At 43.2% G+C, this 12716-nt stretch overlaps 1 protein-coding gene across 2 annotated transcripts in view; it reads left to right on the top strand.

Moving 5' to 3' along the window:
• Positions 1-5309, top strand: part of LOC147465792 (Haloacid dehalogenase-like hydrolase (HAD) superfamily protein) — a 38832-nt gene extending 33523 nt beyond the window's left edge. For both annotated transcript variants that reach the window (XM_086521891.1, XM_086521899.1), the window contains 4 exons: positions 3196-3291; positions 3380-3426; positions 4628-4708; positions 4787-5309. In XM_086521891.1, coding sequence (XP_086378017.1) covers positions 3196-3291; positions 3380-3426; positions 4628-4708; positions 4787-4925 — 363 coding nt within the window. In that variant the 3' untranslated portion in view covers positions 4926-5309. The remainder of the gene's footprint in view (positions 1-3195; positions 3292-3379; positions 3427-4627; positions 4709-4786) is intronic.
• Positions 5310-12716: the final 7407 nt, after the last annotated feature.

Genomic DNA, 12716 nt, shown 5'->3' with positions numbered 1-12716 from the left:
TAATTCTGGAACTCTTGATGCACTCACAATAGTATTCGGTCATCTGATCCAGATAGACATCTTGATGTACTAGAATCTTATTCAGTCTACATTAGGTTCTCATTCAGGTTTCGTTCAAACTAGGTTCTCATTCAGGGTTTTTTCAAATTTCATTCACTTAGCCATCACATTTAGATGTGGCTGATCTCTAACAGATGTCTAGATGCACTAAGTTCAAATCATTAGACAAAATGTTGTAGATATTTTATCTTTCTCTACATGTCACTAACAATATACACATGAGAGAGCACATGTTTTCAATGAAGAAATTTCCAATTTAGTGCACATATTTCATAAAGTCATTCTGCAAAATATTGTCAGCCCGTCAATATCCCTAAAATCTCAAAGAGAAATTAGTGACTTTATTCAATCTAGGGAATCTGTGACAAAGAAGTGGAGTGGCTCCCCTCTTGTGCAGTCCGCATCGCACCAGATTGAACCTACTGATTCACCGGTAAATTTTGGTATAGACACTGCTAATAGTCCAAAAGCTTCAAGGGAATTTGTGATGTTCTCCTCCATCCACGTCGCATCGAGGGGCAAAAGGTACCGTTGACCAAATTATCCAGTGGACCTAGCTTACCTCTCTCTTTTTCTTGTGCCTTGTGACCTATTGGTAGCCCCTCTGGCTTCCCCTCTTCTTGGCACCTCAATCTGGATCTTTGGAATTCTTTGATCTACGAGTCGATTCCCTTTATGTTCTTTTCTTGTGCCCTGGGACCTGTTGGTAGCCCCGCTGGCCTCCCCTGTCCACTAGAACTTCAATCGTTTGAATTCCCTAAGGAACCATCAGCTGATTCCCCTGCTTCATCGGAACGCTCAAAATGCCCTATCATCTGATTCACTGTCTTCGTCGGAATTTTTTAATGAACTTGCATTTGGTTCCCTTGTTCGTCAAAACACTCGGATACACTATCATCTAATTCCCTTACTTCCACAGAATCCTTTGATGAACTTTCATCCGATTCCCTTGATTCCTTCACTTCATTGGAAGACTCTTGCCTTGTTGAGGTGGACACTAGCTTGTTCGTGGGATAAATCAATGAGCTGGCGTGCATTACATTGTTTGGCATGTCCGATAAGTCTCTGAATAGAGTCAAACTTCTGTTGCAGACAATAGTGTCGATTCTGTTTTTTCAAACCATAGCAAAACCGCTTAATCTGGTCCCTCAAAGTGATCCTCCAAAATGAGGACACTGGCAAAAGGGTATCCCAAAACCTTTGGCAGTAATCATCCAATGTGTCTTTCTTAGTCATTCACAGATGATGTCAAGCCGTGATGACATCTTCTTCATATTCTTTTGTTATCCAAGTTGACGTAAAAAATTTCTTGAATTTTACCCACGTTGTAGGTGCTTCTCTGCTTGACAACAGAGTAGACCACCATGCATGTGTCTTTCCTTTCAAGTAAGAGGCGGCCCTTCGCACCTTAGAGCGTTCCAAGAATCAACCTCCTGAGACGAGAAATCAACAGCAACACACGACTAGAAACTGCAAAATCATTGAACTTGACGAGAGAGAGAGAGAGAGAGAGAGAGAGAGAGAGAGAGAGAGAGAGAGAGAGAGAGAGAGAGAGAGACAAGACGCACTGGCCCCAAAGGCTGGCGTCCCTTTCGGTATTTCTATTTGTGATGCTCGGCAAGTACAACTCCCGATGATCCAACTCTCTTCGAGGCTCTGCGTCCTGATGCTCCTCGAGAGTGACCCTAGGGACACTTATAAAGTGTACAAGGGATGGCCCAAAAGCATCAATTCAAAAGCATTGCTCACCAAAAAGCCGAAGTAAAATTTGCCTTAACTCAGTAGTGTGAAAAGTGGAAATCCGTACAGCTTGCCACGTGATGCTATGAGCGCGTCTTGCAGAATTTTCGTACAGTACCAAGGCAGCATTCCGTATAGTCGTGCCACATCAACAGTCAACGTGTTTCAAGGAATTCTGCAGAGACGTCAAGCTTTTTGTGATTTTTAGGGTTAGGCCCTTCGTTGGTGCTCTTTTAGTTCTTACTTTTAGGGTTAGGCCCTATCTTCCGAGTTCAGATTCTCTTGGCCCTTCCTTTCTAGTTGGGCACCCCAAGTCATCGCTTTGTGACTGTTTCTTTCTTTTTACCTAGACCTTGTATCAGTTTCACCATGATGTAACTCTTTGTCATTGGTCATTTTGGCCTTTAGAAGAGGTTATTATAACATTTCATTTCATCCATCTCTCTCTCTCTCTCTCTCTCTCTCTCTCCACACACACACAAATACTTTTTTTTGGGGAAGAGTATAGTGATAATCCAAGTCCAAGTGTGAAGCAAGGGGATCAGCTTGAAGGGGACTCCAGAACATTGATGAAAAAGGTCAAATTGGGCCAAATTTTAAATTTTTGAACTATTCATGTGAAGTATTTCAACATTCAATCGAGCGGTGTTCTCATCATAAACTGGAGGTGTTTCCTTCCTTCATCAAAGTACACGGGGAGATCATACTTGTTTTCAAAGAGCAAGAAAAGTTGTAGCTTTGATATCACCCGTAACTAGCCCTACTATATAAAGTGGTGGAGCCAATTGTGGTGTCCTTTTAAGGGTTACCTTAGAAAGGGCACTTGCCAAAAGTCAAGGCTACCTTAAGAAGGGCCACTTGTCAAAAGATAAAGCAAAAAAGGTTCAAAGTGGTGCCAAATGAAAATGCTGGGCCCAGAAGGGTTGTTGAAACGAAGTTGAGGCCTTAAACTGTGAATTCCGTAAGCAAGGCTCACTCACAAACGTCAGAGACTTGGATTTCTCAGTTGCAGCTGAGGCGAACCAAAAGCATAGGCAATGAAACACACACGACTTACTGATTGTGAGTGTGCATAGGCAAGTGAAATGGAGAAACATGGAAGGTTGGATATGAAGGATAAGGGAGAACAGGAGCTACCAAAGGTAGCGATGATAGCATAGCAAGGCATAATTACTCAGGGCAGTGTGTTTACTCTGGCACTTCAGAGAGTTTATTGTAGTACGTTCAATTGTACATTGTCTTTTTTTCCCTGTCGTTGACTACCACGCATCATTGACGTGCGTGTTTTCTTCTTATTCTAGAACAAATTGCATCCTTGCTCCACTCTGTATGTCTATGAACCATAAACTTGGTTATGCAACCTTTGTCCTGAAGACAGTCTCTTGATCGCTCTAGGTTTCTGCAATTGTGACTGGAATGCTAGAGCAAGATGCGGCACAGTCAATAACAGTTTTTGCAGGGGATATTGTACCAAAGAAGAAGCCTGATCCGGTGAATTTCGATCTCATGTTCTTGTCTTTCATGTCTCCCTTTTGACTTTTTCAGATTGTTATTCACATCAATGGGCTTCTTTTTTCAGGCTATTTATGTGCTTGCAGCAAATAGCTATGCTGTGGACCCAAAAAGGTTTTGCTCTCTCCTTTTGAAGTTATATTCTAGAGGATTTTTAAGGACATCATGTCCTTGACAAGAAAAAACAAAATGTTGTGGCTCTTGTTTAATGTGCTCAACTGCATGAAGGTTTGCCAGCTACGTGATCTGGAATTTTATGAGGTTAGACATTGAAGTCTTTGCTTATTTCCAAGACCTAATTCCTCTTGACCATAAATAGCTGCCTGACCCTGTTTGATATTAGGAAAATTTCAAGTAGCACACCTTGCTGAGACAAGAATTAAGAGTGCTGCAAGAAATTTCAGTTGCTAGAATGTTTTGAACAGGAGCTTCCAAGTTCACTAATATAGATGAATTTGCACATTCGTGGTTTTGCTCTACTAGGACACAGATGCAAGGGAGGTATATTTAGTCTAGTTTTGTCCAATTGGAATGTTGATAAGCGGGAGGTTCACGTTCCTCAGCACTTCCGAGTAGTTCTTTAAGAAGGGGAGTTCATTAGTTAGCTGTCTTGCTCTTGGCCTTTCTTTTGCCTGAGCACTATGGGGCTGCTCTTTGTACCTCATGGTAGAGCATCATTCCCATGTCAAAGTTAAGGCTTGGTGGTCTAGATGTTGAGCAGTATACTCATGGTCTGCTATCAAGGATAGAAAAACTGGTGGTTCTAGCCTCTAGCATGTTCATATGCAGGGATTGTTGTCCCGAAGCTTTTTCGATTTAAACACCGCAATGATGTTTGTGTCTTTTCACAGCTTAACTTTGTGAGGTTTACATTTAGTTGTCTTATTGAGGGCTATGGTAAAGTTGTAGCCAAGTCATTGTGTGATGTGGACAATTACTATTCATCTCCATCTTGGAAAGGCTACAAAAGTCTATATTGTATGAAATCTTTATGTTGCTGAGCAAGGTTGCATTCCAAACGCGAATTCATCAGTCTTTCCATGTGGTACGATTAATACCGTACCAGTTTTCAGTACTTTATGTACTGGTTGTTATTTATACACATGCACAAATACACATACATGCATGTATGCATGCATGTATCTAGGGTTGTGTACATATGATGTATACATGCATGTCCGTATGTATTATAGTATATACATGCATGTACATGCTTGCAAGAATATCTAAGTAGACATGTACGTCTATTTGTATTCAATGCCTAACAAATTTTTCATTATTCGTAGTGATTTCCCATATTTGTTTTCTAACGTAGGTGTGTAGTGATCGAAGATAGTGCCATTGGCTTGGCAGCAGCCAAAGGAGCAGGAATGAATTGTATCATAACAAAAAGCGGGTTAGTTTTACTACGTTGTTGTTGTGATGTCTCTACTGTTTTGTTCTTACAAATTTTGAATAAACCATGAACCTACAGGTACACTGCCGAAGAAAATTTTGAGGGAGCTGATGCCGTGTTTGATTGCATTGGGGATCCACCCAACATTAATTTTGACCTGGCCTTTTGCTCAAAGCTGATTGATTATGTCGCTCATCAAACTGTCGCATCCAGTTGACATATACTTGTCGCTAACCAGAATGCGTTTGGGCTGTCTTTTAGCCTTGAGGTGATCATTGTGACTCATTCAACTCTATATCATCTACATAGATCCTCAACATGCCATTCTTCTTGGGCACTTCAATGATGTGGTTGCAGTCTGTTAGAGCAGGAGCACGTATGCATAAAAAAGACAAGCCAATTGTTTCTTTGACAATGCTGTCTAGCATGCCACGCCATGCATGTATGATAGCCTAAGCATGATTCAAGCTCTCTGTGCTATGTAAAGTACCATCATGAGTACATGTGAGCTTAATATTATACAAGGTTCTTTGTAGAGTAACAATGACAAGTTCGGATTGTGCACACATTGATATACAATGACACATTGATGTGGCCACAAGGATTTCTTGTTTTTTTACATGATGGGTGCTTGGGTTTTCGAATTGCATGTGTAATCGGGCACAAGTACCTCTCATGGAGACGGAGCCCGAGTTGCTATGTGCTAGATGCCTCTGTTTATCATAGTACAAGACAAGAAACTATAGTTAAATTCAAGGGTAAAAGAGGTCGTGCAAGCCCAAGTTTATGCAGCATATTAGCCCATTAAAGACAGTGGCATTCATGATTGGCTTGTGTGACCCACACTCGAGTCAATGCCAAGTTAAGGCCAAAGTCTGGTACACTTTTAAGTTATCCATCTTTCGGAAATGTACACATAACCACATGTATCATGTTCAATGCAAACTTGGGAAAGTTTATAGGAGTGAATAAGCAATAAGGCTTCAAGTATTTCAAGTGCCGCCCTTAAAGAAGAATTCACAACTTACGGCCCTTGCAATGGGAATAAAGGAAAAAAGGTAAGAAGAAAGCATGAGATGATGATAGACACATATACAACATGTCTCAACCAATGTACTTCGAACGAACATTTTCAGTTCACATGGGTAGTTCTCAAAGAAGAACTTGCCGCCAATCTTGCTCCTCCTCAAGAGGAGCAACAAAATGGAAAGCAAGGAAAAAGACAACTTGATTGTCATCAAAGACGTAGCATGAAGGCTTCTCTAGACAAATCTCTCTAAAAATTGTAGCTTTTCCTATAGATGCCTCCATTTCGCTATTCTTCATGTGAACTAAAACATCTTGGTGCAACCCAACAGTCATGTGAACTGCCTCTAAGAGGTTGAGCCACGTGGTGGCTTGTTATTGGGGTCACAAGCCACAAATTTGCAGACGCTTAAGCTCGATTGTTTTTTTCTATGATTATCTAAAATTATATCCAATAAAACATTGTAGAAAATGTCATTTGGTTGACATATTGACCAAGAGGGAGGTTTCCATGATTGAGACATCTATTCCAATTCAAGAGAAGCCATTCTCGCAGTGGTTGAGAATGCACATCTATTGGTGGCAGTTGGAAAGATAGGTATAGTAACTTGAGGGTACGTGATCATATATATGAGTGTAATGTTGCTAATGCTTGAAGTATAGGGGTGTATTGAGCTTAACGAAGAAGATGGAGGCCGAGAACTTCGATGAAGAAGCTCCATGCACGTGTTGCACGCGATTGTGACCTATCTCTTGGAGAGGCAATGCAAGCTTTCTAACAAGACCACTTCGACAAAGCATTTTTGTAGTGAAAGACAACCATACGAGCCACATACAATGGAGAGGAGTAGCCGCACTTTGAATGCATTGTGTGACACCTACTGTACAAGTTCAACTATTGAGTTTTATTGGATTCTATGATTGGTTCATATTGTATGTTTTGGTCAATGGAGTCAAAATTGTAATTTATAAATGGTGGTTGGGAAACCTCAAGAAAGGTTTGCGTAGTCCATGCCTTAAGCATTCTAGCGATATATAGGTGGAGTTTGAGTGGAATGTATCCCAATGAGTGGATAGACAAACTCCACGATAAGGATGCGTGGAGAGACCATCCATGGTCTTTGGACTATGTCAATGGCGAGTTCTCCAAAAACAAAGTAGAAGCATACAATGGTAAGTTATCTTTTTCTTATGCAAATAACGTGATACTCGATTGTGTACAGTGTCCTCACTATTGTTTTGGTTTGCAGCATTAAACAAGAAGGTTAGGGAAAAGGGCAAAAGCGCAAGTGTCACCACACCATGAATCAACCTTCCGATGCCCTTTCTCCTAGCACAGCCAGGAGACTTCCAAGCCTAAACATAGCAATTGCAGGATCATCAACTGGAAATAAGAGAGGATGAGTAGTCATTGAAGAATTGGAGAAGTTATCAAAAGAGCATCAGATTGAAAAGAGCGAACAACAAGGTGGTGCTTCAAATTCTGAGCAAGGTGACTTCGAGTGACGCTCGAAAACACGTAGGTCGAGTTCAACGCGGAGTTTGAAATCTAGGGGCTTGACACACACCATCTCCATTGTGACTGGGCAAAGCGAGGGTACCGACTCTTTCAGATTTTTGTGTGAGGGTGTCCAAACCACTCGGCTCCTTTCCATTAGGTTAAAAAATACAACTAGAAGTGAATGCATGATGTTTTAATGAGAATGGTTTCCTGTTAACCCTCACGGCTCACGGACACCCCATCACCTACAACGGACGTGTATTATGTATTTGGTAGAGTCGGGTACCGGGCTTGTCGGACCAATAGGAAAAGGGTAAGAGTGATCGCCGATGAGAGGCGCACTCTAACCGGGACATTCAAGGGATTAGTTGGCTAAGCATGGGCGCCCAAGTGTGAATGGGGTGAGCTCATATAAAAGCCAACTAAACCTAAAATTCACTCATTCTCTCATTTGTGCAATAGAAGAGTGCTCTTGCTCCATCTCCATCTTCTTCTTCTTCACCTCCTCGTGTGTGTGTGTGTGTATGTGTGTGTGTGAGAGAGAGAGAGAGAGAGAGAGAGAGACAGAGAGAGAGAGAGAGTGCGATCGAGCATTGTGGCGGCACGACGGTGGTGAAGCGGTTGAGCGCGACGTAGCGGCGTCTCCTTCTTCTTCGCGGCGAGGAATCCTCCACGGCAGGAGCATAGAGCGGTGAGTGACACACCATTGCCCTCTTTTGAGGTTACTAGTTAAGCTAGTTGTGTGCTTGGAGCCGTCTATGGCTCGCACACAGTGTTAGGCAAGGCCCTTGCTTCGACAGTGCGGCAAGGAATGCACATTTTTGGCGCCGCTGCCGGGGAATCGCCCTGCACTAAGCCCAAGAGGCACTTTGTGCTTCTCCTATGAGTTGTTTGTAGTAGGAAAGAAGAGGAAGAGGAAGAGGAATGAGTTGTTTTTCTGTAAGTTGTTAATTTCTGTGTTGTCTGCAAGTTCTGTGATTTCTGCATAATGTTGTGTTTTCTGTTTGCACACAGTCTTTGCACAATTAGTAGTCGTTAGCTTGTTTGCAGTGAATGAATAAGTAGGAAGGCAGTTAGCAATTTCTGTTTGCACACAGTCTGTACACAGTTTTCTGTCAAGGTTTGGCTGCACACAGTCTTTGCACAGTAAGGTAGTGAGAGAGGAAGTAGGTGGACAGTTAGCTCACTGTCAATAAGCAGTTAACAGATTAGTCAATGGTTAGCAGCACTGTTAGTAAGTAGATAAGGTAGTGAGCTGTCTGCGAGCTGTTGACTGGGAGGTTAGGTAGATGACAGTGTGTGTGGCCAAGAAAGGGTCACCTAAACCGCGCGCGGTCATCGCCAAAATAATAATAATAATAATAATAATAAAATTTAAAAAATAAAAAAAAATAAAAAACCGAAAATATTTAAGCGTGAGTGACTGGGGGGCTACACTAAAATTTTGATCGGGATCGGGATCATTTTCCCAAGCCCAAGCCCAAGCCCAGGCCCAGGCCCAGGCCTCAGTCCTATGATATATACTAGACTCACTCTTATATATATACCCTACCCCCTCAAGAGGGAATGAGAGCATGTGGGGCAAGTCCTCCATTCTCCTCCCTTCTCTTCCCACTTGCACCCTTAGACTTTCTAATTTGGGCCTAGTTTCCTACTAGAAATTGACGGTTTTAGGGATTCCAAGGGCATAAAGTGACCAAACAGAGGGCTGTAAAGCACGGCATGTCCCTCTGACCGAAATGCTCGTTTTGAGCTATCATACGTTCTATTCTATAGCTGGGTCAGAAAAAAAGGACCAAAAATTCAAAAAATAAATAAATAAGAAAAGACTTGGGTTGCAAAACACCAAAAATTACTAGGTGAGCAGCCTTCACGGGCCCTCACTGACACTTCTAGGGGATCCAAGTCATATGAATCTACACTCTAGACGAGTGTTAGAGCACGAGCATATTGGTAGTGCCTCCATTTACGCGGGCACCCATTATTCCTCCACCCTAGGTTCTGGACCTTCGGCCGGGACTCAAGGTAGCGCGACCCAAGATCCTCATATCGCGTCTAGTGATTCTTCCTGTGACTACGAAGTCATGGAGGGGAATCCTACACCAAACCCTGATAGTTCAAGTCGAGACATGCATGCCATGGGTCCACGACCCGGGTCCAGCATGTTTAGCCGCTTAAAAGAGACCCTTAGTAGAGATACTCGCTCCGAACATGCGGTTAATGAAATAAATGAAGGGAGTGGGGAAGTAAATTCGTCATTCATGCCTAAAATGGACCCTATGCTTCTTGAGAGTGTACATGTGAATGTTCCATCCACTGCACCTCCTGATCCTTTAGGACTATCTCCCTCTGAGGTTTTACTACCCGATGGTAGGAGTCTTGCCGAAGTACAAGAGATCGAACGCTATATGCAAGCAACAAGGGAGAGGAAAATTGAGAACCTACGAAGGCTAGAACAAAGTCGAGCCCTGAAAGCAAAGGTTCCTATGACAACAATCATGCCAGCCGAGCAACCGAGTGCTCCCAAGGTAGCAGTCACGGAGGGGCAAGCTATGGGGAGCAATAATCATTCCACTTCAAGGGAAACCTCCAGCACGCCAGGCCTAGATGGGATATTCCTAAACGAAAATTGGGAGTATGACCTACAAGCAGAAGCTTTAACTGATCGGTACATAGGACACATCTATCATGTGGGTTGGTTAGATGTTCTACAATCCACATCGGGTGCTACTAGCATAGATGAGCAACAACAGAAAGTTTGTGATGTCCTCCATAGGATTGTCGAGTTAGAAAGACAGATCACAGGGATCAACATGCCTTCAACATGCCTAATGAGATTCTTGGATACGGGAAAGGCCAACCAACCAACCCTGTCACAAATGGAGACTCCCTCAGTGAGCCCCATTGATCCTCCATATGTTGTTTCGCCAGGAGCCTCAGTACAATCTGAGCCCACAAGTGGCAGCTTTACCTTCCCAGATCTAGCTCATCTTTCTCTTAATGACACTACGGCTACCATGCATATCCCAATGGTGAGCATGACAAGAAGTACACCATGGAGTTCATTTGTTAACACTACGCCGATGCCTAGTAGCACAGTGCCCCCAACTATACCTACATGTATGTATCAATCATGTGCACCTGTCGTACCTCAGCCTCATGTAGCTCCTACACCTCCAATTATTCCAAGAGCTTACAATCCATAATGGAATTATCCAAGCTCTTATACAAGTGGAGCCATGCCATTTAATAATAACATGCCATATCAGGCACCCCCTATGCCTAGGGCCACGCCTGTAAACTTTGGACCATCGTCTAGTACACCACCATACGAAATTTGGGACCCAAGAGCCGCGCGTATGCCAAGGCCAAGGCCAACTCCCATCTCACATGTGGTTCCAAGAGCACATACACCCATTATGCCTGCTCAAATAGGAGATTTGGCAGCATTTGCTCAAACTATCAGTCGCTCTATTGCGGAAAACATGCGTAGTGCACCTGATAGAGAGCCTAGGAGCAAGGCAGTTCAAGTAGCTAGGCTCACACAGAAATTCAGTGGAGACGGAGATGCTAGAAAGTATATGGAAGTCTTTGAACATGTGTGCGATTCCTTGGAAGAGCACAATGAGCTACATAAGTGTAAGGCTTTGAGTTTGACCCTAAGCGGAAAGGCTGGAGATTGGTATAGAACCTTAAGAGTAGAAGAGAATACGATCTACTCTACTCTTAGGAGACTGTTCTTAAAAGAATACATACGAGAGGGAGTACTTTGGGGTGTAGCCTCTCAGCTCCAGAAAGCCCAACGAGAAGAAGGTGAATCCGTGAGAGACTTCATTAGTCGCCTAAAGAATTTGAATTCTCGATGCAATCCAAACGAGCGATTCAACAACAACCAATTGCTCGATAGATTCATTAGGGGACTACGACATGAAAGTATCTATAATGACCTAGTCATTAGAGGTATCACTACTTGGGAAGCAATCACCATGAATGCAATCCAATTGGAGGATAATTTAATGATTGCAGGAGAAAGAGTGTCTGCCGAGCCGAAGTCAAGTAGCTCGCAAGCATCAGGGCATGAGCCAATGAAGATAAAGCCAATCGTGAAAGAGCAAACGATATCTGAGATGACTTTGGCAGATCTCACCAAGGCCATCCAAGAAAGCCTTAGGGGTAATCGTGCTCCACAAAACACTCAGATGTATCCAAGAAGGGAGCAACAATGGTGCTCAATTTGCTTGGGCCCACATACTACGAGTGAATGCCCTACTTTCAGAGTAAAGTTTAACGGGACTTGTAACGCGTGTGGTAGGTATGGCCATCAAGCGAAGGATTGCCTAATGCTTAAACGCATCATGGAAAATAGACCGCCTATAGCTTGGGCAGACTCACCTCGAGTTCCTGCATTGATGCCTACCCCACCCATGGAGCAACAGTTGCCATTACAGCACATGGTCCCTAGAACCCAAAATGTGGTCCAAACCACACCGTTGCCACCTCCAGTGCTAGGACTGCAACCCCCTCATCCAAGAGTTACACCTATGAACCAAATAGGTTGCGAGTCATCTAGTACTTATGTAGATTGCGAAGGGGACATAGACCCTAGTATCACCTATGGAGTCGACATGCTTGAGGAGTGTCCCATGTACTATATGGAAGACCATTGGGGACAAATCAAACCGGTATATCAAGCTACTGCGCTAGCAGCAAGAGGCCAAAACATTAATAGTTTTGCCCGGAGACCACCTCTTCAGTGCAAAAGAGTGCCGCACTAATGCAAACAAGTCAAGGGAGTGCATTGGCAATGCCAATACTCACTTGTAATCGTTGTGGCATAGATCATTTGATCGCACAGTGTCCTAACAATCCAAACGCACCAAAAATCACACCATTGAACATAATAGAGATTGTTGATGGGACACCACCAACTATAAACATAGCACCAGTGAATGCACTCACACGGTCGATGCTCCAAAAGCAAAATTACATCCTCGAAGAGAGAGATGCTGCATCCATTGGCCAAGCGAGAAAGAAGAAAACACGAAAAAAGAAATCCCTTAATGCTTCTAGCTCAAAACCTAGTTCAAAGACTAACATAGGGACAGGAGAGGATCCCATGTATATGAATGACCCTGAGGATGACTCAGATTCGATAGAGAGCACGGAGACCAAAACTATTACTACAAAGGAAAAAGCCAGTGAGGAGGATCACGAGAGGGAATTACGACGAACACCAAAAGAGTATTCAAAGTTAAACCACCCAGTTGCGAACCCCCAAGATAAGCCACGAGAGACGAAAAATGAGGATTGCAAGAGAAAGATTGGAACCTATCCAAACCCAACAGTGGAAATTGAACAAGTCCAACAACTGAGGGGTTTGGTGGAAGAAACTCAACGAACATTAGAACCTGAACCCAAACATATCCAGATGTGGGACACAGTGTTTCCCACACAAGTTCAACCTCACAAGAACTACAGGCC

The sequence above is a fragment of the Adiantum capillus-veneris genome, chromosome 1, assembly GCF_014529385.1.
Source record: "Adiantum capillus-veneris isolate H3 chromosome 1, ASM1452938v2, whole genome shotgun sequence".
In the NCBI taxonomy this organism is placed as follows: Eukaryota; Viridiplantae; Streptophyta; class Polypodiopsida; order Polypodiales; family Pteridaceae; genus Adiantum; species Adiantum capillus-veneris.
Note: the sequence above shows the minus strand (reverse complement) of the source record. Positions and strands in the feature narration are given on the sequence as shown.